The 25,667-nt window shown below is 37.2% G+C and overlaps 1 protein-coding gene across 1 annotated transcript in view; it reads left to right on the top strand.

Moving 5' to 3' along the window:
- UTRN (utrophin) overlaps positions 1-25,667 on the top strand; it is a 526,271-nt gene that overhangs the window by 48,846 nt on the left and 451,758 nt on the right. Inside the window, 1 exon segment of the mRNA XM_020972489.2 lies at positions 14,015-14,076. Coding sequence (XP_020828148.1) covers positions 14,015-14,076 — 62 coding nt within the window.

Raw genomic sequence — 25,667 nt, 5'->3', positions numbered from 1 at the left:
ACCCCATTGCCTAGCCAAAAAAACCAAACCAAAACAAAAAAAAACCCCAACAAATCAAATGTCTAAACTTTACTAGCCTTGTATAAAAATTGATATAGAAGACTGTTGCCACTTTAAAAATATGAATGTTTTGCAGACGTTCTTTAGGTAAAGTTTAGTATCATTTCCTCCCCATTAGGTATGTGGTCTTAGAACCACTGGCTTACCTTTACTAATCCTTCTCTTATTGACCAAGTTAAAGTAGGAGTTTTTTATTCCTGCCAGGTCTACAGGAGAAGCTTTTCAGGAGAATTCTAGTTTGTGCGTGATGATTTACAATGCTCTGTTTTATTTTTTGTGAGGTGAGTAGGTGTTTTGTTGATTAAGATCTTACACTCTTGTCTCTACTCAGTTTGTTCTGGAAAAAAAAAGATTATGTTAGCAAAAAATTCTTTGTTTGCTACTTTTGATTTCTGAAGAATCCATATTATCTTAAAAGGAAGTGCATGGTATTGTTTCAATACTTTTTTCTTTTGGGTGTGAAAAGAAAACAACTTTTCTTCACCCATATTAAGTCATAAAAAAACTACATTCCTCAAAATCAAAATTTCTTAACATCTCTGCCCTCAAGTTACAGATAGGTTCCAGTGAATGTGTTGTGCTGCAAATGCACAATTACATATTATGAAATATTCATTCTTTTTTAGATCAGGTGTGGAGTTTGAACTTGTATTCTAATGTGTCACTGGAATGAAGGGGCAGAAAAAGAGTTCCATTGTTATAGAGGAGTTTTATTGAAAGGTGACCTTGTCATTCATTTAGAGACCAGCAGATAGGGGAGAAGCAAGGGAGACAAAAGCTGCCAAGAGTAAGTCATGGTTGTTTGTACTAGTTTTATTTTGGGGCAACTTAAACGTAGTTTCCAAAACATGAATAATTGAGTGTGGTCTGAATTGCCTTCTGGGTTTCTAAAATGATCTCTCTTGCTAAGAAGATGTCTGCTTTCTAGGGGTGGATCAAATTTTGTATTTGTGGTTCAGTCTATAATCGACCCAACACTGCTTTTAAATCATCCAAGAAGGCATGTGTCCTTGGCTTTTAAAGTATAGGAACTTCTGTCCAGGACATCTGCATTTTATGGAACCCATATTAACCTAGCGCCAGTTGGGTGCTTTCAAATTGCTATGCAGAGATATATTAGAGAATTGTTTCCAAGCATGTCTAATGATATAACAGTTTTTAATAGTGGTGAATGTGTCTCATACATCTACATTTATCTGGGTTAAACACACACACACACACACACACACACACACACACACACACACACACACACTTTTCAAACTGCCTCTCTCTCCTTCCACCCCCAATTTCTCTGCCAAGCTTCAAATTTTGGATTTAAACAAAAATTTGCCGTGCCAAAAGTATTGTTGGCTTGTATTGAAGCAAGGATTTGGGAACATTTTCAAACTAGTTTTCTTAAAAGTTTTAGCCAATGGTTTTGTTGTTTCTTCCTGCCTTACAAAAAATACTTGTTCTAGAACTAAAATTCAAAGTTATGCAACAGTATGAAACACCTGGCTTTGTGTGAACGTGTCAAAGAAGGACAAGATATTTTGAGGAAGGATTTCTTTAAAAAAAATCAACCCTTAAGAAACTGAACACATTTCCCCCCTTTTTATGTTTGTCTCTTTTGTTGTCTTTGATTATAAGAATTGTCTGATCAACAACCTTTACTAAACTTACACACTTTCAGAAATCTGAAGTCTAAAGAAATAGAATAAATTTCGTGTTTAAGTGTTATACTAGGCATTTTAGTGATTTCTCATTGTAGAATTTAATATACTGATTTGTAAGGTATGCATTTATTGCCAAATTGTGTATATGTATGTATATATAGCATTTTACAGTTATACATATAGAAATAAACATACATAGTAAACCTATGGATGTTTGTTCTTTGTGTGAATGCACATTAATATAGAGAAATTGAGCAGTCTTGTCAGTTGACCTTTGAAATAATTTTTAAAAGTAATTTTAACTCTGTTAAAGCTGGTACAGTGGAAGAATAGTAGTGTTGGAATAAAGTGGATTGGTGTTCTAATCTTGTCTCTGCTGCTTACTGTATATGTAACTTTTGACCAGTAATTTACTCTTTCTGGGCCTCCATTTCCTCATATTTAAATTGAGGAGTTTCCAAGATGATGTTGATCCTTGCAGTTCTAAATCCAGAAAACTCTGAAGTTCTATATAGATTTTTTTTCCGATTATGGGAGTCCTTTAGCTCCAAAATAGCAAGATTTGGATTTGTGGCGTTCTTAATACAGTACTTCACTGCCAACAGATTGTCACCTCTCAGATACAGTATTTCTGAGGTAGATATATCTATAGCTATATCTCTCTATATAAATATAGATATAGATATATGTCTATATCTATATAAATATAGATATATGTCTATATCTATATAAATATAGATATAGATATATATACACACACACATATATTAAAAATAGGTAATTTCTAATATATTGGCAGGCATTCTGAAATTTGTTGCTTTCTTAATCTTATAATTGAAAAGCTTTAGGCTAATTCTGTTGTTCTTTACTCTTGAATTCTTATACTGTTGAAAATTAGTAATATTTACAAAAATTAACAGAGTCTCCCCACAGAAGACTTAGTAAAACAACCTCAGTCTCTTCTTTAGTATATTAGGACCTTTAATGCAAGAAAGAATTGGGAAATTTGAGGGCATATTTGAAGTACTCTCTCCCTTTTTGATGTCAGAAAGATGACTTTTTTTGGGCGTAGGAATGTAGGAAATTTTTATTTAAAAAAATTTTAAATTAAATTTTATTTTTTCAGAAAATGAAAATTTGCCTTTGTTCCAGCTCATCTCTCCCTCTATTGAGAAAGAAATAAAAACAAAACCTTGGTTACAAACACAGATAGGTATGCAAAATAAATTTTCACATTGGCCATAACCCTCCACTCCCCAATTTGTACTTGAGTCCATCATCTCTTTGCCAGCATATATGAAGCATGTTTCATCCTGAGTCCTCTGGAATCTTAATTGATCATTGTGTTAATGAGAATTCTTAAGTCTTCCAAAATTATTCGTCTTTACAATATTGCTGTTATTGTATAAATTGTCCTTCTGTTTCTGTCCACTTTACTTTGCATCAGTTCATATACCATAATTTCATATATTATGCATTCCTCACTTGGTGGACACATTTCAGTTTCTAGTTCTTTGCTACCACGAGAGAGATTGCTTCTTTATCAGGAGACTGATAATTCTATTTTAAGTTACTTTGAAACATTACTATTGAGACCTTAATTGAGTTCATTTGTATATTAAAAAAACTTATGCAAACATTATTAATATTTAACAACATTTCTGCATTCTCAGTGTTATCATATATATGAGACCCAGTGACGCTTGGGCCGGGACCTATTTGTTGGCTAATCCATTTGCAGGTCATGACATCATCTTCCTGATGTCATGGTCCTCTTCAAGAATGAAGGACAAACAACAACAGTATGTATGAGAATACTATAGTATAGTGGTTATATTTTCTGACAGCTTAGAATGCTATCTGTCTCCAGGGGAGTTCATTCTGACAATATAAGTTAGTTTTCAAGCTAAATTGGCCTACTTTCTCTTCCTTGTACATTCCATTCCATTCCATTGCATTTCATTCCATGTCTCCCTCTTCCTTACCTGTACCTCTTAGAATTCCTAGCTTTTTTCCAGGGCTTAAATCTTGTGATTTGTTAGTATCTGTTCCCATCAACTCAGAATTTCTCCGCATTTACCACACACACACACACACACACACACACACACACACAGAGGTATACATATGTATGTGTGTATATATGTATATATTTGTATTTTCTTATTTTATCTACATACATTTTATTTTTTTGTGAGGCAGTTGGGTTTAAGTGACTTGCCTAGAGTCACACAGCTAGTGAGTGTTATGTTTCTCAGGTGGGATTTGAACTCAGGTCCTCCTGACTCCAGGGCCAGTGCTCTATCTACTATGTCACCTCACTGCTATCTATGTGCATCTTTCCCCCGCGGGTAGAATACAAGCTTATTTAGGGCAAGGTGGTGCTAGGATCTTGCCCTCATAGTAGTACTCTGATAAATGCTTGTTGAATGGATGAATTATTGTAGCAATTTTTGGAAAAGGAGAGTTAGTTCAACATATACAGCCCCAATAAAGAGATAAAATAAGGATTACTCTAAGTGGACTTTAGAGCCTCAGATAACATCAGAAGCTGTGAGTCACTAGCTTCCTTTATTGCTACAAGCAGTCTTCTATTTGTTGACTTTTGTAAAATATGGGAAAGTAAAAATATTTAGCAAATTGGAACTTGACAAGAACTACTTCCGACCCTATACATGTCTGGAAGTTAAATTTTTCAATAATGTTCTGTGTGAGTCAAGAGTAATAGGTCATAATTAATGTCCAGACCCCAATACTTTTAAAGGTAATAGAACAACAGTGCTTTGGGGCTTCCGTGTGCTCTGAATCCTTGACATTATAGAGTTGGAAAGAGTATTTTGTGTGACTAGGAGCTGCCTTACACTAGGAGAGTGTCAGCTGGTAAAGATACCTACTTTAGGATCCACCTGCCAAAATGATTAAGAAATATAATGTGCGGCATGCAAGAGGTCATGGTTGATAAACTGCATACTTCTTGTATTGAGCACTTGTAGGATATCTGAAACCTGAACGGATGCTTTTAGCAGTGTCCTCCTGGCCCAGGAAGGTCAGCTTCTTAGCATCATTAATATTAAGGAGGTTCTTAGAGGGCACTTTTGTTTTTGGTACCAGTTACTTCCTTTGTATCTTGGAGGAGTCAGTTTCCAATTACCTTTATAGATTTGTAAAAAACCCGATTCAATGAAGTTGCTATATTTATACCATGACCTTTTAATTCTCCTTCCAGAAGGTGGAAAAAGGAGTAAGAATGAAACAGATTTTGTGAAATCATAGGTGGCCTGCTGAATATGTCATTAGAGGTTTCTAAGTAAATATGAGTCTGAATTTGTACAGAGGGTTTCTGTAAAAATGGAAGCCTCCTTGAGATTTATGCAGAGGAGGGAGGGAGTTCTTTTGCTGGCCTGTTAAATTGCTAAGCCAGTGTAATATGGCAAGGCAAAACATGGATTATAGGCTCTGTTCTTGGACCTTTTCATCCTCCTTGACTTCAGGGGCCTCATGGAACTCTGCTCTGTGGTGCTCGCTCCTTTGTTGACTTCAACGAGGCTTTATTCCCATGGGTTTATCTCTTTGACCCTACGTTTTCTGTCTCCTTTGTTGGGTCCTCACTCTCCTGCCTTTCAGATGTTACTTTCCATTCAGTTTCCTTCAACAAACTAACCTATGTGCCAGGTACTTTACAAGCCTTTGGGAGTGTTCATTCAGATACTCAAATGGATGGGCGATCTCATTGTTTTGGAATTTATTCCTGATGATATAGATTGAGTCCTATCCATGGTTGTCTAACCAACCCAATAATCCAATAATCATTTATTATTATGTTCCTCCTATGTGCCAGGAAGGCACTGTGCTAAGCATTGGGGGTACAATTAATAAAAAGGAAGTTCCTGCCCTTAAGAAGTTTACAATCTAGTGAAGGAAAGGAGGCAAGAAAGGGAGGAGGGGGACACCACGTCATACCTAGTTCAGGGGGCCTCTGTTCCTTGGAGTTGAAACCAGGCAGAGCATCAGATGCAAAGTGGAGTGGTCTGACAGTTCAGTTTCTGACCTCTAAAAAGGAAGCCATGGAGAGAAGTTTGGCAGGAAGAAGAAGCTCCTGGAGGTGTGATGTCAAGCACGGCTTGAGTGAGTTGCTAGGTGATGAGATTAGAAGAGATGAGTTTATCCTGGGAGGGGCATCTTGTTTTCTGGGAGTTGAAACCAGTCAAAGCAGCAGATGCTGCTCTTCCTGTTGCCTTCCTAAAAACGGGTTTTTTATTTTTTGCCTTATTTTGGGGGGAGGAGGGGGGAGGGGGAGAAAGGGAAGAAAGTGGTCTGCTCAGTCCTTTCTCATTTTTCCAGTACTGTGAGAATGCCAGTGGAGCACTCTGGACATTTACCTTTCTATTTCTCTCTGAATAATACTCTGCTTTAATTCTTTGGAGATAGTGGTATTCCACGGTCTCACTGACATAGCAACAGCAGTAAAATATTTTTATTGAAAAGATCTCTTGCTATCGTGGAAGCTTGATCAGTGAAGATATTTTGTAATTTCTTGAGAGCAGTCCAACCCAAGTTCTTCCTTCTTTTCAGGGTGTCCATTCAGAATCCATGTTGAAATCTCATTTACAGATATTTTTATTCATTTGCTCTTTCCTATCTGAATGGGCAGGACAGTTTCTTTTGAGTGATTACAGATCTCTTTCAGGAAGTTTGGAATGAATGCTTGGGGCTTGACAACACAATGTCATTTGTAAACAGGAACATCTAGAGCAGTGATATCAAATTCAAATAGAAAAAGCGCCATTAAATCATATATAAGGTACATAAGGATCCCCGCTGGATGCATATTGATTTAGAAAACCATATATTAGCATTATCCATGCTTTATTATATTTTTATTTATTTTGTTAAGTTTGTCTTAATTACATTTTGATCTAGTGCAGGTCCCACTCTGTACTGGATTGCAGTGTTTGACACCTCTATGTAGAGGACCTCATCATCCATAGGGAATTCCTTCTTGACCTAGATTTGCAGATCCTTCTCCGTCATATTTTTAGCAAGGCTTACAATGTTTTATGTCTTTTCTGATGTTTATTATCAGTGGGTTATTGAATAAGATTATTTCTGTTGTTAAATCATCAAGGAATCCTTAATGATCTTGACATCTGGATGGAAGATACCTTGTAAAAAAATCTCTAAGCTAGCATTTTGTCTTAAGTTGAATGCTTTTTTTTTTGTAATCAACAAACAATAAGCACAACAGGATCTTATATTCTCTATATTTTTTCATTCAGTTTTGAAATGGTAATGTCTGATTCATTGTTGAATATCTTACAAAATCCTGCTTGTTCCTTACTAACACCCTTCTCAAGTGTTCCTTCAGTACATGTATAGATAGCCATTGGGGTATGTGTCATGTTCTAGGAGGACTAGCACGCATCTGGTGTCAGGGCTTACAGAGCCCTTTTCAGTGTTGCTTATCCACCTTTGATGTCCACCTTTACTCAACTCTCATCTGTGGCTCCAGGCAACTGTAGTATGTGCAGTGACCAAACCCTGGTGTATTGATTCAGCAGCCTGGCCAAACTAGGTTGAGGGCAACTGACTGGCCTCAGACCCATGGGTGAGTAAGGGGGATATCTATGCCAAGCATGTGAACACTTCTCCCCGCAGAATGGGTCGATGAGAACAGTTTGTTCCAACAGCTATGAAAGTGGCTGGAGCAGGCACTGTGGAGCAATTAGATCTTGGTCAGACAGCAAAGACACAAGATCATCCACTGTATCCCCGGTCAGTTGCTTAACTGTTGTCTTGACACTGGACTCCAATGATTCTGGAAGAGATAGTGAGACTGATGACTGACTGTACAGCTCTGCCTCACTTAAATACAATTCACAAATCCAATTCATGTGCAAGTCAAAACATCACCTATTATGTCATTGGTCTTCTAAGCAACAACAGATGGTCTGTGTAAAGATCTTGTATAGTTAGGAGAGTTTTTATATTGGTTTGGAGTTCTCTTGGTCACTTTTTTAAAAATCAAGGTCCAAGATTTTTCCCCATATTTTTGGTATTTTTCCCACTTTAGACACCTTGTAAATCAGCCTCTCATAATTATATCATCTCCAGCAGGAATCTTCTCTGTATATACTTGATCTATTCCAGGCCTTTTTTTTATTACTATTATCATTTTATTTGGTGCCATTTCTACTTCCTCTGAAACCACCTTGGGGACTGTTTTGTTAGGATCCAAATTTGGTGGTTCCATTGCTCTTCTTGATACAAAATCCAAAAACCGTAAAGCAAAACCAAACCGAAACCAAAAAACCAAGCCCCACTGAACCTATTGTATTTAGTTTTTATAAGTCATCTATTTTTCTTCTGTTTATAAGTTATAATGAACAAGCATTATACAGGGTAGACTGTGATAAAGGCAAAAGAGGGAGATCTAGACAAAGCAATATAAAAACATATGAGGAGAGGGTAGGTAGGTAGTGTAGTGGATAGAGTACCAGGCCTGGAGTCAGGAAGACCTGAGTTCACACTTACTGGCTGTGTGACCCTGTGCACGTCACTTAATCCTGATTGTCTCAAAGAAAATATGAAGAGAAAACACTCTTAGCTTCTTTGAGGATGTAGCAACTGAGGTAGACTTTGAAGGAAATGAAGGATTTTAACAGGGAGAAATGTGGAAGGAGTGTATTCTAGGCAGGGATAATGGACAAATCCCACTGTGATTCTACTTCCACAATAAGTATTGAAGGATTTTATAGAGATTAGATTGAGGAATAGTCTGGTCTAGAATTATAGGGGGAGTTATCAGTAAATCAGTGTGCATTTATTAAGTACCTACTATGTCCTAGTTACACTGGCAATATAAATACAAAAGTGAAACATTTCCTTTAACTCAAGAAGCTTGCATTCTGTCAGAGGAGACAGGGTCTAGATAGAGAGGGTGTGTGTGTGTGTGTGTGTGTGTGTGTGTGTGTGTGTGTGTGTGTGAGAATGTGTGTAGATGTGATAGTATATACAGAATTGATAATGGCTGATTTTGCAGGGAAGACTAGGAGCAGCTGAGGGGTCAGGAAAGACCTCTTGCAGAAGGTGACTCTTGAGTTTAGTCCTGAAGCAAACTAGGAATTCTGAGAGGGGCAAGTAAGCAGGGAGTGCAAAGTGACAAGATGGAGGATTGTTTAAGGGAAAACAGCAAGAAGGCTGGTTTGACTGGGCCATAGAGTATGTGAAAGGGAGTATTGTGTAATAAGGCAGCTGGAAAGGTAGGTTGGAGCCAGGTTGTGAAAGTCTTTGAATTCATGATAAGAGGACTTTATATTTGTTCCTGTTGTTATTGTTTGTCCTTCCTTCTGGAAGAGGACCGTGACATCAGGGAGGTGATGCCACGACTTGCAAGTGGATGGGATTTAAGTGAGGGAGGGCTGTGCAAAGTCACCAGCTTCACTTTCTCCTCCAGAGCTATCTGGGTCCAGTGGCCAGGTATCAATCAGGACTACTGGAGATGACCCTGAATGCAGTGGGAGACCTTGGCCTTTTTAAGCCAAGGTCCTTAGCAGGTCTCAGTTTGATTGACGCAATGCCCTTTCAGTGATTTAAGGCTACATAAGAAATGAGGAGAGAATGGCCCTTTTTAATTTAGTAAAAAAAAAAAATCAATCTGTGAGAGGAAGACCCTCATGATTTCTGACCAAAATAGAAACAATTGCTATTTACATTCACTCTGAGCCAATCTGGGCCAAAACAATGACCAGGTGAGCTTTGTTCTGGAACCTATTGTTGGCCAGTCAGTGAGAGCCTGAGTGGTTTGGAGTTAAGGTGTGGTCCTTAAGAAAGAAATCTAGCCTGTAAGCCTCGAGATATCTTATGAGGTTTCACGAATCAAAATTTACATTTCTCTGGGCAGAGCACCCAGTGGTATGGGTGTGATACCCTATGTGGACACAGGGAAGGGAAAGAAAGGAAGGAAGGAACGAAATGAAACAAAACTAGCTGTGTTGTCCAACTGGCCAGTTCCAGTCCTCACAAAGGTTGTTGTTGTTTGTCAACTGTATTTGTTCATGGAGTTGAGAGAGCCTCTGGAGTTCATGGAATGGGGGAATGACATGGTCAGACATTCCCTTGAGGCAGTGGAGGCAGATGAATTATAATGAGGTAATACTTGAGACTGGGGGCCTATTAAGATGAGATTAAAATTGTCTAGGCCAGAAGTAATGAGGCCCTGAAGGGCTATGTTGGTGGAAAGAAGGGGTTGGATATGACACATATTGTGAAGGTAGAAACCATCATCTTTGGCAATAGATTGGATATGTAGAGTGAGGAGAAATCCAAAGTAGGAGAAAGTTGGAGATAACTTTTAAGTTACTATTTCTGTTGATACCACCACCATCTTCCTAATCTTCCCTTAGAATTTTATTTATCTCTTCTGTCTCCTTTACTTCACAAATTGTCAGTTGCTTCATCTTGTCCACTTTACCTTCATAATATGTCTTGCATCTGCTTCCTTGTATCCAATGCAGCTAACCTAGTACAAGTATTAGTCACTTCGTGCCTAAACTAGCGTAGTATTCTCCTAGCTAGTATTCCTCTCTCCAGTTTTCCATATCTTCAGTTCATCCCTCACACCATTGTCCCAGTCATCTGGCAGTAATGCACAACTTTGATGATATAATTACCATACTTGGAAGTCTTCAGCTACTCTGTTTTGTTAATTCTTTGTTTTAGCATTTAACACCTTTATCAGCCTATTTTATTTGCACTCATCCTCTTCTCTGTCCTTAGTCACATTATGGATTAGTCATTGTTTCCCATATCCCCAGGGCTTTTTCACCATATCTTTGCTCATATCACACTGACAAAGTCATCTTCACCTACTTTCTTCTCAATGAAATCTTTCCATTTGCTCATCTCTTATCTTCTAACTCCATAGCCATAGGATTGTTGAAGATCAAATGAAATAATGGCTGTTTGAAAGATTATGTGTATAAGTCTTGTAACTAAGGTGCTACTTTATAAGGATAATGATAATATGGTATTGCTTTTCTTCAGTACTTAACTTCAGTGATCTGTGATCTTACCCATAGTGGTATTTTCTGCACTGATAATATAGCAACTATTTTTTTTTTCTTTAACAATCTTTTTAAAGCTTTTCCAAGTTTAGGTAGGCTGGTTCTCAAACAACAGAGATACAGTTTGTCAGTGGAAAAGCTGGCATCAGATTTTGGAGGTCCTTAAATGTTAGACTAAGGAGTTTGTGTTTTATCCTAGAAGAATTAGAAAACCTTTGAAGGTTTTTGAACAGTGAGACCTCAAAGGGGAGTGTCATGGTCAGAGCATCACCCTTGACCACCATCTTCCTCCCAGATCCTCCTGGATCCCAGAACTCAGAACTGAGGATGCTTGAAAATAACCATCCTTCCAACACAGAGCCCACAACCAGCATCCTCAGAAGCAGCACTTGGGGAGATGCAGCCTAGAAACTATTCCTGCAGATACTTTAGCCACCCCTGCTGAAGACTCAGAAAAGAAAGTTCTTCCCACCAAAGTCCTTGGCAGTGTCAGGGTTCACATCAGAAACTGATATGATTTTATCAATGGAAATGACAGTAAAGAAATGGCCTCACTATCTGCTATCTAATTTGTTACTGAAACCTTCTATATGTTGTATATCTCTCATTAGAAAGTCAACTAAATGAGAGCAGGGGCTGTATTACTTTACCATTTGCATTATAGTACTTTGCAGATAATAAGTGCTCAGTAAAGGGTTTATTCATTCATGCATTTGGTAATACCTGCCAGAACTTTTACTCTCTTAATATTGCCCAGGGGTCAATATGGCCAGGGCCTACCTGCTGTTTTTGTTTTTGTTTTAGAGGCTTGCTATCTAAAAGTGGTTTCTACATTTAAAAATGTAATTTGATTGTATTTGAAAATGTGAAAAATATTCTTAGCTCAAAGTATGAAAACAAAACAGGGAGGTGTAGAGTCAGACAGGCAGGCAGTGGGATTTGGCCTTTGAGCCATTGATTGCTTTGAAAACCTAGTAGTACCTCCGCACTAGGAGATATTGTCTCCTTCTCCCTCTTCTGATAATGATAGAGCTATGATCTCACTGATTGTGGGTGTACTCTCTGACATTACAGGCCATCTATACATGTTAGCCACATATTATGGCTATATGTGTTAGTCTGTACCATCATATAGGACTCTTGTTTATGTATTCATTATATCTTTTATAAGGAGTTGACTTAATAGACTGATGGGCCTTCCCCTAGATTTCTTGACCTGCTCATGGATATCTATCTGTCTATCTGTCTATCTATCTATCTATCTATCTATCTATCTATCTATCTGTCTGTCTGTCTGTCTGTCTGTCTGTCTGTCTATCTATCTATCTATCTGTCTATCTGCACACACACACACACACACACACACAGATTATGCCTTGGTTGCACTATATCAGTGATGTCAAACAGAAATGGTAGGCATTGATCTGTACATAATGATCTCTGCTGGCTGCATGTGAACTTAATTTTAAAATGTAATGCTAACTAGGCGCGGCTAGGTGGCGCAGTCATCTAGAACACTTGTTGGAAGAGCCTTGGAATCAGGAGGACCTGAGTTCAAATCCAGCCTCAAGACACTTAACACTTAGTAGCTGTGTGACCCTGGACAAGTCACTTAACCAATCGCCTCACCAAAAAGCGCAAAAAAAAAAAGTAATGTTAACTGCATTTTATTATATTTTTATTCATTTTGTTAAATATTTTGTAGTTATATTTTAATCTGGTTCTAGGCACGAGGGATTATGTTTGGCAGCATGGTTGACCTCTCTGTTATATGACTGATTCATGTCCTTTTGGATTGTTGATTTTTTTTGAGGCTAGTGAATGTCTTATTTTTGTTTCTTCCTCTGAATTTAATAGTGCTTTGCTTAGTATGTTGAATCTTGGATAAATAAATGAATGAATCTCAAGTATAAGTGGTAATAGATATGATATCATACATACTCTGTGGTTATTCTCTACAATTTTGCTGAGATGGCCTTTGGTCATTACTATGTCCTGGATAACTTTTAGAGCCCCTTAGGAATTGTTTGCAACTGGGCTGACTTTAACGGATAAGCAGTTATCTTACCAGGTTTGAGCAAACAGCTGGGGAAAGAGTAGTGTCCAGAGTTTTATTCCCAATGTGTTCCTGGGTGGTGAGTTGTTGTTCCATCTCCTAAAGAAACGTGAAGAACAAATGAGGCATATTTAAAACGTGGCACACATTTCGCCATGTAAAATGAGGGCATTGGACTAGACTATCTTTAAAAACGTTCTTCTATTGTTAAATTATATGATCTCTAAGGGTACTTTATCACTTGGTATTTTAAAAGTAAAATTGTTAGAAATATGTACATACCATCTTTTAAAGTTCATTAGGAGTAGCAAATAGCTAAATGATTTGTTCAAGGCCACTTAGATAGGGGGTAGCAGAATTAAGATGAGAACTGAAGTTTTCCATGTAAACAGTTTAGTGCTCAGCCCATTAAATCCTGTTTCCTCACCAGGACACAGAGATGTTCATATCTTTGAGTTGAAAGAATGCCAAAGTCAATAAGAGGACCCACGGGGTTTAGAACAAACATTTCTGCATTTAACTTAGAAAATAGTTACTTTTCAAAAAAGATCTGTTGTTCATTGATTTTTTTTTCCTACTCAACTTCCTCTTCCTGTAAAATGCTATAAATTATTTTGATCAACACGGTGTGATTCTTTTTCCTTCTTCCACACTGTAGAAAAAAATGTGCTGTAGAATTTGTAAATTCTGTATTGCTTTTTTTCTTTTTGAGATGGAACCCCTGATGGAGGAAGGCAAACATTTCTATCAAAATCAACTTTTAAAACTTACTTATGGAATAGTGGGGCAAAAGAAAATCCTTTATTATATTGAAACTCTGTGTCCTGTACATAGTTTTGTTTACCAACACAGAGAGCCAGATTGTTTTCATTTTCAGTCATTCACCGAGAATACCCACATTAAAGGCCACAGTTCCTAGGTCTAGTTACAGGCTTAAGACTGATCTCTGAAGGAGAGGTGAATGTAACTCTATGAGATATCTTAGTGAAATTGGCCTCCATAAATGATTAACTTTTCAGCGATCACACTGTTCATTAGATTTGGATCATTATGCTTCATGAGCTTTGCTAATAGGACAATTTAAATCTCCCCAGGATAGAGATATAATCTTGTTTGGTACACTTAACCAGAGGTACAAGTTCTCATCCTTTTCTTCTTTTTTTTTTTTCCTTCTCCAGATGAGCACAATGATGTTCAGAAGAAAACCTTTACCAAATGGATAAATTCTCGATTTTCAAAGGTAACAACAATCATTTTTGAGAAATTCTCTGGTGGCAGGAAGGGGCAGTATTAAACATGAAATTATGTCACACCAAAGCACTTTATAAACATGCTTTATTTAGTGGAATAGGTCATCATAGTAGAATGTATATGTGTAACCCATCAGGAAATGTTAAAGATATAGTTTAGGCAAAAGTTGGTAGTTTATAATCTTTGTTTATATCTTCCAAAAGAGAAATGCTAAATGGAAATTCAAGAGCTGTCCGTTGGCATGATTTTATTTCAGTGTTTTCTGCATATCTGAATGTAATCAGCTAATTGTTGTTTGCTCTTTTTGACTGTGAACCCTCAGGGTATTTATGAAACATCCTGCAATTGGAAAATTACTCTTCGAGCACTTAGCTAGAATAGCATTGTTTCAGCTTTGCCCATTTAAAACGATAGAACCATCATGAGGGTGCTATTTCTGTCCTGTCCAGCCATAATTAATGGATTGGATTCTAGCTCTGGGTATAAGGAAAATAATTAATGTGCTGTGTGGCTTTTTTCTTTGTATTTTTTCCCCCTTCAGTTCTGGCATTTTCCAGTACCTCTCATTGCCCACAACATTCGTTACAATCCAATAAACATTTATTAAGCACTTACTATGTGCCAGGCACTGTGCTAAGTGCTGAGGATGCAGTTAATATAAAAGAAAGACAGGCCCTGCCTTTAAATACCTTTCAGTATGACTGTGAGAGACAACACACAAAAGGAGACAGGAAGAGGGGATGGGGGACATTTAGAGGTATGCGATGTGGGGGCATCCTGTTGTGTGAAACTGAAGCCAAGGCAAAGCAGCAGATGCAGTGTGAAATGACCCCAGAAGTCCAGTTTCTGTCCTCTATGAAGGAAGGCATGGGGAGGAGTTTGGTACTCTACCCTTCAATCAGAGAGGAGAGTATGTAATGAGTCTTTTAGCCAGAGTTTTTTGTTTTATTTTTAAAAAATGATAGCAGACTAAAAAATGGGTTTTAAAAAAACCAAACCTGTTCAAAAACTCTCCTAATTTTACTTTTTGCTGGGACTAGAGTTTTGTTGCATCAACAATCTCCTCATTGATTATCTAAAGAATACAGAATACCAAATTGCAAAATCTAGCTTTCAATTCAATTCAACAAAGATTAATTAATTGCTACTACGTGCCAGCCACTGTGCTAGGTGGTAGAGATGTAAAGACAAAACTAAAAAAATCTGTTTCCAGGTACTTACATTCTTTTGGGGATGGGTGGGAGAACAAGATATAAGTATAAAACTAAATATATGTACAAGGTGATGTAAAAATATCAGGGATTTTTTTGATAAGTACTGCTGCCAATCATAATTGGCAACTTCAGAGATTTTTTATTACTGGTTTAATATATGTTTGGAGTACAGACCCTTGGTACATAAAAAACAATGGACTACTAATAGCCTTTTCAAACATTTTAGATAGGGCAAGAGCAGGTGAATACAATTGGAATTTTTACTGTGGGCCAAGGGGAAAGTAAAGATCTACATATCAAAGACAGCAGAAGGGGAAGATCTACATATCAGTAAATACTTCAGCCTGGAATTTTGCAGAGAGACAGCTAGAACTGACCAGATAACAACAGATCTGAAGTTAGTTGTGTCAGGTAAATTCAAGTAGCTTCAGCCAATTTTGTGAAGTGTTCTCTCAGGCGTAATGGTGGCTGTACTAAGATTCTCTTATGACAAAGGTTATTGCAGGGAGTTAGGGTTGGCCAGAGGACATAGATCTAAATATGAAGGGCAGCTGTTAACAAGAGAATGGGAATTTTAGAGGGCATCATGGAAGGAGAATAGGAATATTGGAAGGCTAGGAATGACAATAATGAGTATGAAGGGAGTAGGGAGAGGTGGCTTAGTTCTTTTTTATTCATTCATTCATTCATTCATTCATTCATTCATTCATTCATTTTTTGATAAGTTCTTAGTTATAAGTCTGGCAGCTTAAATTTCAGAATCTTTGCAGTTGTTAATGGGGCCCTAGGACAGTTACATCATCTTGTCCTTTGCTGTAGCAAATTTAATATTGATTTGCTCATCGTTCCTTGATCAAGGGGAAAGTGGGGTGGGTAGGTACTGTGTTACAGATGCACAGTTCCAGTTCCAGTTCCTGCATGGTGGTGAAGGCTGGGATCTATAGATTCCTGGGGCCTGCCATTGGGCTGACTCTGCTGTAGGTCTGACTCTAGTGTCAAGTAGATTCTCACCCTAACGTGGGGGAGTTAGGGTTTCTCGGAGATCTTGAAAAAACTCTTACAGAAAGAAAATGTGGTGGTCTGTATAAATAGTGAGGGAATAATTTAAATGGAAAGTTGCCTTTCTGGCTTCTGTTTAAGACAGTAAGAGGTAGAGTGATTTGTATCCTGAGGTAGTGGATAGAAAATTTGGCTTCTGAGGCAGCAAGATCTCGTTAGGTCCTGACTTTGACCTATGCTGGCATTGTGACCTTAGATAATTTATTTAACTTCAGTGCCCCAGGTAACTCTAAGACTACAGCAATTGCCTGCCTGCTTTGGAAGAGGGAGTTTCCTAACTGGGGGCTCCCCATATTCAGAAAATCACTCATCCCATTGCCCCTCCCCACTCCACCCCCATACAAAAAGATAGGATAATAAATTAAAGAAAGTTATCATGGTGTCTTCTTTGTACTTTTAGGAAAAATTGGTCTGTATTAGAATTTTCTTCATAATAGTTGAATACAATATTTGGAATTGATTCATGATCAGTGCAGTTCAGAGCTAATGTTTGGGTTTTAATAAATTTAGCAGGGTATAGGTGTTTTTGTCTTATCTTTAGTGTAGAGGCATGTGAAAACAAGCTTTGACCAAAGGATCAAGAATGTAGGTGATATTTACTTAAGTGGGCTGTTGTTAAAAGGATTATGGCAAGGAAAAGTTAATTTTTGTGGGAGTTTTTTTGTGTTGGATCCTCTAGGGCTAGCTATTAGCTATTGTTTTTTTTACTTACTCATGATAAAAAAAAAAAGTAAAAAAAATGTAACTGTCCATATGCACAGGAGATTGGCTCAGGTATGATTGCTCCTCTGTTTGGAAGAAGTTAGGTAAAGAGGTTTTTTTTAGGGAATTAATTTAATCATTGAAAAGAACTTCCCTAGTTTTGAAGATAAGTGTGAAAGAACAGACCTTCATTACATAGCAGATATGTTGTGAATTAGGTAAAATGTCGTTATCTTGAACTGGATATTTTGTAGCCATCTTAAACTCAGTATGTCCCAAACTGAACTAATCATCTTTCCCTGCAAATATTCCTCCTTCCAAAATTCTCCATTATTGTTAAGAGTACCACCATCTTCCCAGTCCCAGTTCCCTAACTTCTGAGGTCCTGTTGCTTGAGCTTCTTGAAAGGAGGGACTATCTCTTGCCTTCCTTTGTATCCCCAGAGCTTAGCACAGTGTTTTGCAGGAATTACTTAACAAATGTTTATTGACTGAATTATCACAGAATCTGTGAGGTGGAAAGTCTTGTAAGGGCATCTAGTCCAACTAGAACCTGACCAACAATTTCCTTTGGCAGCATCCCCAGTAAGTAATCATCTAGCCTTGGGTTGAAAATTCCAAGGGGAGAAACAGTATAGACTGGATCCCCTACCTTCAAGAGCATCTTCTCCCACTTATTTCAACTCTAATTGTTAGGAAGTTTTATCTTCCATTATGCCTAATTCTACCTTTTTGGTAAATTATACCCCTTGGTCCCAATTCTGGTCTCTTGGGCAAAGAATGACAAGTCTTATGTCTTTTCATAGACCTGGAAACCATTTATCTTATGTCCTCTAAATCCTTTTTGTTCCCTAGTATAAACTTTCCCCATTCCTTCAGCCTATTACCTCATTTTCCAGTCCTTGCACCAGAGCCATAACTAGGACAGGACAACTGGGGTTTTGGTCCTGGGCAGGAAATTTAGAGGTTGTAAACAGCACTGTCCCCTAGGATGTGCTTCCTTGTTACCTTGCTGCTGTCTTATGATGATTGATGATCCTTATTTTCAGGGCATTTGTAGTTAAGAAAGTTTATGATGTCTGGGGGTGAGAGGATGATTTCAACCCATTCCCCAAGAGCAGAAATTGACTGTTATGGCTCTGCTTCACTCACCATCTTGATCTGGGAAGTCACTGCTTTTTCAGTCTGCTTCAGCATATCTGCGCCACTATTCCAAAAATTTGATGCTCACAACTGAATACAACATTCTAGTTGTTGTTAGAGCAAATTATAACAGAAATATTATTTCCCTTGTTCTGGGCATTATTCCTTCTAACACAATTTAGGATAGCATTAGTTTTTAAGAAATAGATATGGAAAATTAAAGGGAACATGTATGGTACAAAAGGAAGGAGAAAGTATAATATAAGAAAATATAAAGTAAAATATAATATAATGTAACAAAAGAGATGAGTATGAATTAGAAACTTAAAAATTGTATTACAGAGAGATGAAGCATGTGTTATGTGCTAGGTGCTGTGCTGTATTATGGTGTATATTATACCACTAACACTGTGCTCTTTTCTCTTAGGCAAAGAACATTATCCCAACTATTCGATTACTTTTTCCCCTTAGGTACCTTTATTTTCCTCTAGCAAGGAAAAGAAATTCTTGAGCATTTTGTTAATGGGTTTCAGTGCTGAGTTTGTAGAACTGTGAGAAATGAAATATTTTAAAAGTCTTATTTCACTTTTAATTCTTTTCCTTCTAACAGAGCCCAGGATTTGTTGACCATATGGGCAGCATGCCTGAGTCTTGGCATAGTATTTTCCTTTAGGTTTGATTAGTCACTGTCAAGTCATTTCTTTAAAACAAAACAAAAATACAATCTCCCGAACACCCAAAAGCCAAGCAAACAAAACGCCATCCAAAAGTACAAAAAAAAATTCACTTAGTAAAATACTGAAATGAATAACAGATAACCTATTAACAAAAGGAAGAAGACATTACTTCATGAACCATGTGAAATTCTTTGCTTCAAAAGAATGAAAATTTATGGAAAAAGACTAGAGAAAGGACCAGGTCATTTTCTGTTTCGTTTTTTTTTTTTTTTTTAAATCAGTTTGCATCCATCCTTTTTTTTTTTAATACAATATCAGCCTTGCTTTAGCAAAGGAGTATGACCCTAGAAAAAGTTTTCTCTTAATGTTGCACAATGAGCTCCATTAGCCATTTAGAGTATTACTCTGAGTAGAGACGGAGGGGAGAGCTTAGAAAAAATTTGACTGATTCTATACCAACAGGGGCTTTTCCCCTTTTTTTCCTCATGGATTCCTTTGGCAGTCTGGTAAAGCTTGTGGATGCCCTTTTCAGAATAATATATTTAAATGTGTAAAACAAAATACATAAGATTTCAAAGGAAAGCAGTTATATTGAAATAATTATCAAATATAAAAAACCGCAAAGCCATAGGTCATACATTAAGAACTTTTGGACTTTAGAATAAGCCAAATTCAGAATTTTAATAACACAGAATAATACACAAGACAGTGTATATTAGATTTCCTTTATTCATTAACATCTATGTTGCTCCAGTGCTGGTAATTGAAGGGAAGGGTCACTGAAAACTTTTCAGATGGGTATAATTATTTACACAGTGACAAAAGTAGCCATTTCTAGGCATCAACTTTTCTTTTCTCTATGAGAAATGTGAGTTTCGTTTTGCTGCTACACTGGGTATTTTAAGGGATAAAGTAAGAATTCCTACATTCTCTGTCTGCCAAAATGGGATCTCCCTGTCTTCCTTAAGACAATGATATTTATTTATATTATATTTTTTCTGAGAGAAAATAACAAACTGAATTTGTCTTCTTATTAGCCAGGCCATGGAATTTGATAAATTTTTATCAAATTTCTATTGATAATGATTAAAGCACTATGTGTCCATAGTACTGTCCTAATCTCTATATAAACTAATTAAAAAAACCCTCAATGACATTTAGGATCTTCTGTTTTAAATTGGCTGGCCTGACACAAATATGCACATTAAAAAAAAGTAATGAAATGATGGCATCTTAAAAGAAATATTTTTGATGATATGTAAGTTTAGTGTTTCTTGGAGAAAACTGAAGTGTCTACAGTTATTTAAGGAGAGAAAATTCATTATCTTTTTCCTAAAAAAGTTTTATGGAAGACTTGGTCTTTTTGAATAAATGGAGGGTAATTTCATGATAGATTGCATGTAGATAGATAACTATAGTTACATGATAGATAGTAATTACAAATTACTATGTGGTAGGGAACAGAACTTAGCAGTTGAACAAGGAGTGAATATTAGCTTTAAATGGTTTGCATTTGGCCCTTGAGCATATCTTGTCCTTAGGTAGGATTATACAGTTTTGCCTTCCGTTACAGAAATTTTTTTGAAGTCACAAAAAATCCTATTGGTTGATTTTTACTAGGATGCCTATTATATTCTATTTGACTGGAAAGACTATATGAAACTCTGGATTATTCTGCTACTTATTAACCTACATTTTTGCCATTTGCCACTTGATAATTACATCAGAGAGTTAGGAAAAAGGTAAAGAATTCATTATCTTTTCCTCTCAATTCTCCCATCTTCCTATTTTCTTATTCCTTTTGAAGAGACCATGATTCTCCTAGTCATTTAGGCTTCCAACCTCATCCTCAACTCCTCAATCTTCGTCCCCCTGCATTTGTAACTCATTGCAAGATATCTTCATTTTTACCTTCACAACATCTCTTGTATATATCACCTTCTCTCTAGTCATACAACTACAAGTGTAGTTCAGGCACCACTTACCTGGGCTATGACAGTAGCTTCCTTAATCCTCACCTCAAGTCTGTCTTGACTCACATGCAAGAGTGATTTTCCTAAAGCCTAGCCCTGCTTAATGACCTCCAGTGGTTCCTTGTTCCATATAGGATCAAGTAGAAAACACTTTGTCTGGCATTTAAAGCCCTTTACTACCTGGTCTCTTCCTGCCTTTCCAGTCTTGTTATAATTTTTCTCTCTCTACATACTGTGTGAACCTGTAATACTGACCTGTTTGTTCTTCTTTGTATCTAATGCTCCATTTTCTTTTCTGTTGTACTGGCAATATACTATACTATACTATACTATACTATACTATACTATACTATACTATACTATACTATACTATACTATACTATACTATACTATAACATAATATGACATGATAAATCTTTATTGACTGGCTGCCCTCCATCCCTGGAAAGCTCCTTCCTCACCTTTGACTCCTAGATTCCCTGGTTTCCTTCAAGCCTTGCTCAAATCCCACCTATTTTAGGAGATCTTTCTTTGCCTCTCTTACTGTTAGTGCCTTGTCTTAGAGTTAACCTTCTATTTACACTGTATCTATCTTGTTTGTATACTTTTTTGCATACTATCTCTCTCATCGGAATAAGGGCTTCTTGAGATCTGGTACTATATTTTTGCCTTTCTTTGCACCTCCTACATTTAGCATTTCTGGCACATAGTAAGTACTTAAAGGATATTTGTTAACTGAAGAAAGTGAAGATAAAAGTGACAGTCCAGCTTTTTATTAGCAGCACTAATAAATAAGGTAGAAAAATGTAAAATTATTGGATAAAGTGTGGTTTTTCATTTCATTACTGGATTTTTAGCAATTTGTGTTCCCGTTGTCTCTTATTACCACAAATGATCGTGTGTGAGCTATGATTCAAATGAGCATTTAACAGAAGGGTAATTGTATGTCTGCACTATATTTTGTAGCTTGGTCACCTTAAAAGAATTTTGAGAATATGTGTGGGGGCAGCAAGGTTGCACAGTGGGCTAGAGCACTGGCTCTGGAGTCAGTAAGACCTGAGTTCAAATGTGACCTCAGATACTTAACTAGCTGTGTGACCCTGCACAAGCCATTCCTGATTGCTCCCCCCCCAAAAAAAGAATACACCATGTGACAACATATGGTTTGGACCTTTCCAAAATTGTCAGAACCCTAGAATAAATCATGTAGCCTAGGGGATTAGATCTCCAGACCTGTTTCCTCATCTGTAAACTGAGGAGGATAACAATAGCTGATAGTTATCTAATACTATAATACATACAGTACCGGCCTCAAAGCGTTGTTTTGAAGTTAAATGAGATAATGTATGTAAAGTGTCTTTAAAACTTAAATTGTAACGTGAATGACAGCTACTGTTATTCCAAGGCATTTGGGCACTATCTATGGTTATAAAATAAATTTAGCTCCTCTTACTCTATTTTAAGGAAATAGCTAAATAATATTGTGAAGCATTTCCCCAACTATAATGGGTCTTATCAATGCCAAAATTAATGTACCTCAAAATTGTGGTATCATTGAACTGTTTATCATTTAAATTCATTTTGTGCATGTGTGTGTGTGTATGTATGTTTTTTATAGGCAATTGGGGTTAAGTGACTTGCCCAGGATCGCACAGCTAATAAGTGTCAGGTTTAGTCTGAGGCCAGATTTGAACTCAGATCCTCCTGACTTCAGGGCTGGTGCTCTATGCACTGCACCACCTAGCTGCCCGTGTGTGTGTGTGTGTGTGTGTGTGTGTGTGTGTGTGTGTGTGTGTGTGTGTGTGTGTATGTGTATGTGTATGTATGTATGTGTATGTGTGTATGTGTATATGTGCATGTGCGCGCACGCGCGTGTGTGCTTGTGTTTGTTTTAGGCATATCATATAAATTCTAAAACTTGAAATGGAAATTTTTTTTTTTGCTTCATCAGTCCCACTTTATTCCAGCCCAGGATTTGCTTGAATATTCTTGAATGTTTTGTCTATTCTAATTTAAACATGGGTTTAGTTTGTTAGCAGACTTGTCTCCCAAGGGATGCAGTGAAGATTCCATTGCTTGCCTGTTAAGAAATCTCTTTTGATTTTCAGCCTGCATTTTCCTTGGCATATTTTCAGCACTCTTCATTTGGCATAGTTAGACGATCCAAATGGCAGGGTCCCTCTTAGGAATTTTTGAAGTTATCCTTGAAAAAGGAGACGGCAAAAGAGAAGGAAGTGAATGGAGAGAAGATGCACATTGTCACAAGTGGTTAATTTTAGTTGGGATTAATTTGTTGAGTCACCCACTTATATGGAACCATTATTTATTAAACATCCACTATACTTAATGGGTTGGGCTTGTCACTGGGATACATCCAAGCAGAAAATGAAACATTTATGTTTTAAGAATCTTAGTACTCAAATGAATCTGTGATCCTGTCGACATAGTTATTCCTTTTTATGATGCAGATCTTAATCAATTCATGCCTTCTGATTTTGTGCAACTCTTTTTTGCGTTCTCCTGTAAATTTGCTTTGGCGGTTTCAGCGAATGTGCTGGGGACCTTCTTGGATACCAATTCTTTTGACCTCACGAGGATACCAGGCGAGTACAAGGGGTGTCCACTGATTATCTTCCGTTCTCACAACATGACCTGCCCACTTCCTTTTTCACTCATACATTAAAAAAAAACTGATATCTTTTATTCTAGTTTTTTTTTGTAGTTACTTATTATGTGCTAGCATGCACCATTGACTCATTGGTGGTTCTCAGTCCTTTGGAGACATAGTGCTGTTTATCTATCTGTTCGGTGAGGACCACAATTCCAGATCCTGGTACTTAGATTAATAATTGTACAAGTTTTAAAACATATGAAGTGGGTAGAATAATTTAAAATGCTGACTAGAAATAAAAATATTGAACATTAGCAGAGAAAATGGGACTCTGTAGGAGCAAGACCGATGGTAACTTTGAAAGTTTGTGGTGATAATATATGTGGATTGAGATATATTGGGTCATCTATAGAATGATTAGACCCAAAGTACTCATGAAGTCTTTTCTTGTCAGTGTGCCATTTCTGTTACAAAGATAGTGAAAGGAAAATTTCCTATTCAATATTATAGGCTGACTCACTGTAATATTTATATTGTAGTGTAGAGCTTTCAGAGTTCTATTGGGTCTGTTAATGATTTCTTGTCTGTGTTTAACTTTAAACAGATTAACTAATTGCTTTAGGCAATCGTAATCCATTCAATGGCACATTTCTTTAAGCTTCAGAGTGATTTATAATTGCCAGGAACTTTTAAAAGCAAGGAAACTGCTCAATAATCATTGAAAAATAGGCATTTTCCTTTTCTCTATTGAGGATAATTGGTCAACTAGGTGGTGTAGTGGATAGAGTAGATAGAGTCCAGCAGGGCATAGAGTCAGAAAGACCAGAGTTCAAATGTGGCCTCAGATATTTTCTAGCTATGTAACCCTGAGCAAGTCACTTAACCCTGTTTGCCTCAGTTTCCTAATATGTAAAATAAACTGGAGAAGTAAATGGCAAACCACTTCAGTATCATTGCCAAGAAAATGTCAAATGGGGTCAGAAAGAGTCATACACAACTGAAAAATAACCCAACAACAGCAAATCCAGGCTAACAATTTTCCATCATTACTTCAAGATGGTAACTGGCATGTTTTTGTTTGTTTGTTTGTTTTGAGGCAGTCAAGGTTAAGTGACTTGCCCAGGGTCACATAAGCTAGTAAATGTCAGAGGCCAGATTTGAACTCAGGTCCTCTTGACTCCAGGGCTGGTGTTCTATCCACTGAGCCACCTAGCTGCCTCAATTGGTATGTTTTGAAAGAAATTTTGTTCATGTCCACAAAAGTTTGGGAAGTTCTCCTTTTCCTCCTCCTCCTCTTCTTACTCTACCTGCCCTTCTTCCTCCTCCTCCTTTTCCTCCTGCTCCTTCTCCTCTTTTTCCATCATGATATCCATGCAGTTAAAAATATTGATGAAGACTATATGTTGCCTGGGTTTTAGCATGCAGTTAGACAGCCAATTTACTCCTTTAGCACATGTGTCTTGAAAACACACTGGACGGGGACAGTGAATTTGTCCAAGAATTGGCAGGAATAATAGAACAAGCTGTTCACATTTTGGAAACGACGTCATCCTTTTAGTGATTCCAAGGTGTTTCCTGCCATCAGAGCATGTTTTTTTCCCCCCAAAAAACACTGTTATTCTCTCTGTGATGCTCTATAGCTGTGACTCATGGGACACCACACTCTCAAAAGAGTCACAATTTCAGGTGACCCCAAGTCATTGGAAATTTACCTAGTCGTAGGTAGGTCGTAGGTAGGTCGTAGCACGGTCTTCCCAATGATTGCTGGTGAGAAGTAGGTGATGTAGAAGACATCACGTAAGACCCAGGTGTCAGACTCAAGGCTGTAAACCTCCAGATTGGCTGAGCCAGAGTAAAATGTAATTGGGAAATGTTTAACAAAAGAAATAAAAACACAATACAACATAAAAAAGTTAATCTGTGGTATTATGTGGGCTCTGGAATCTTTGTCTATTTGAGTTTGGTAGGACGCCTGAGACCAAAAGGAAAGTGGAGGTTTTGTTTTGTCACAGTGAAGACTCCATGATGACTGCACTGATATCCATAAAAGGAACAGAGGAAGGACTCTGCTGTGTTGGGTAGATTTTTATGGAAGCTTTATGGAAAAAACATAGACAGATAATCACTCAGTATAATAAATTCTGGATAGGTTATGATCTTTACTGTGGAAAGGAGTTTGTATGCTAATGAGGTCCATTGATA

This window comes from Phascolarctos cinereus, unplaced genomic scaffold (genome assembly GCF_003287225.1).
Source record: "Phascolarctos cinereus isolate Bilbo 61053 unplaced genomic scaffold, phaCin_HiC Scaffold_5;HRSCAF=322, whole genome shotgun sequence".
Lineage (NCBI taxonomy): Eukaryota > Metazoa > Chordata > Mammalia > Diprotodontia > Phascolarctidae > Phascolarctos > Phascolarctos cinereus.
This window is presented reverse-complemented; position numbering and strand designations above follow the sequence as displayed.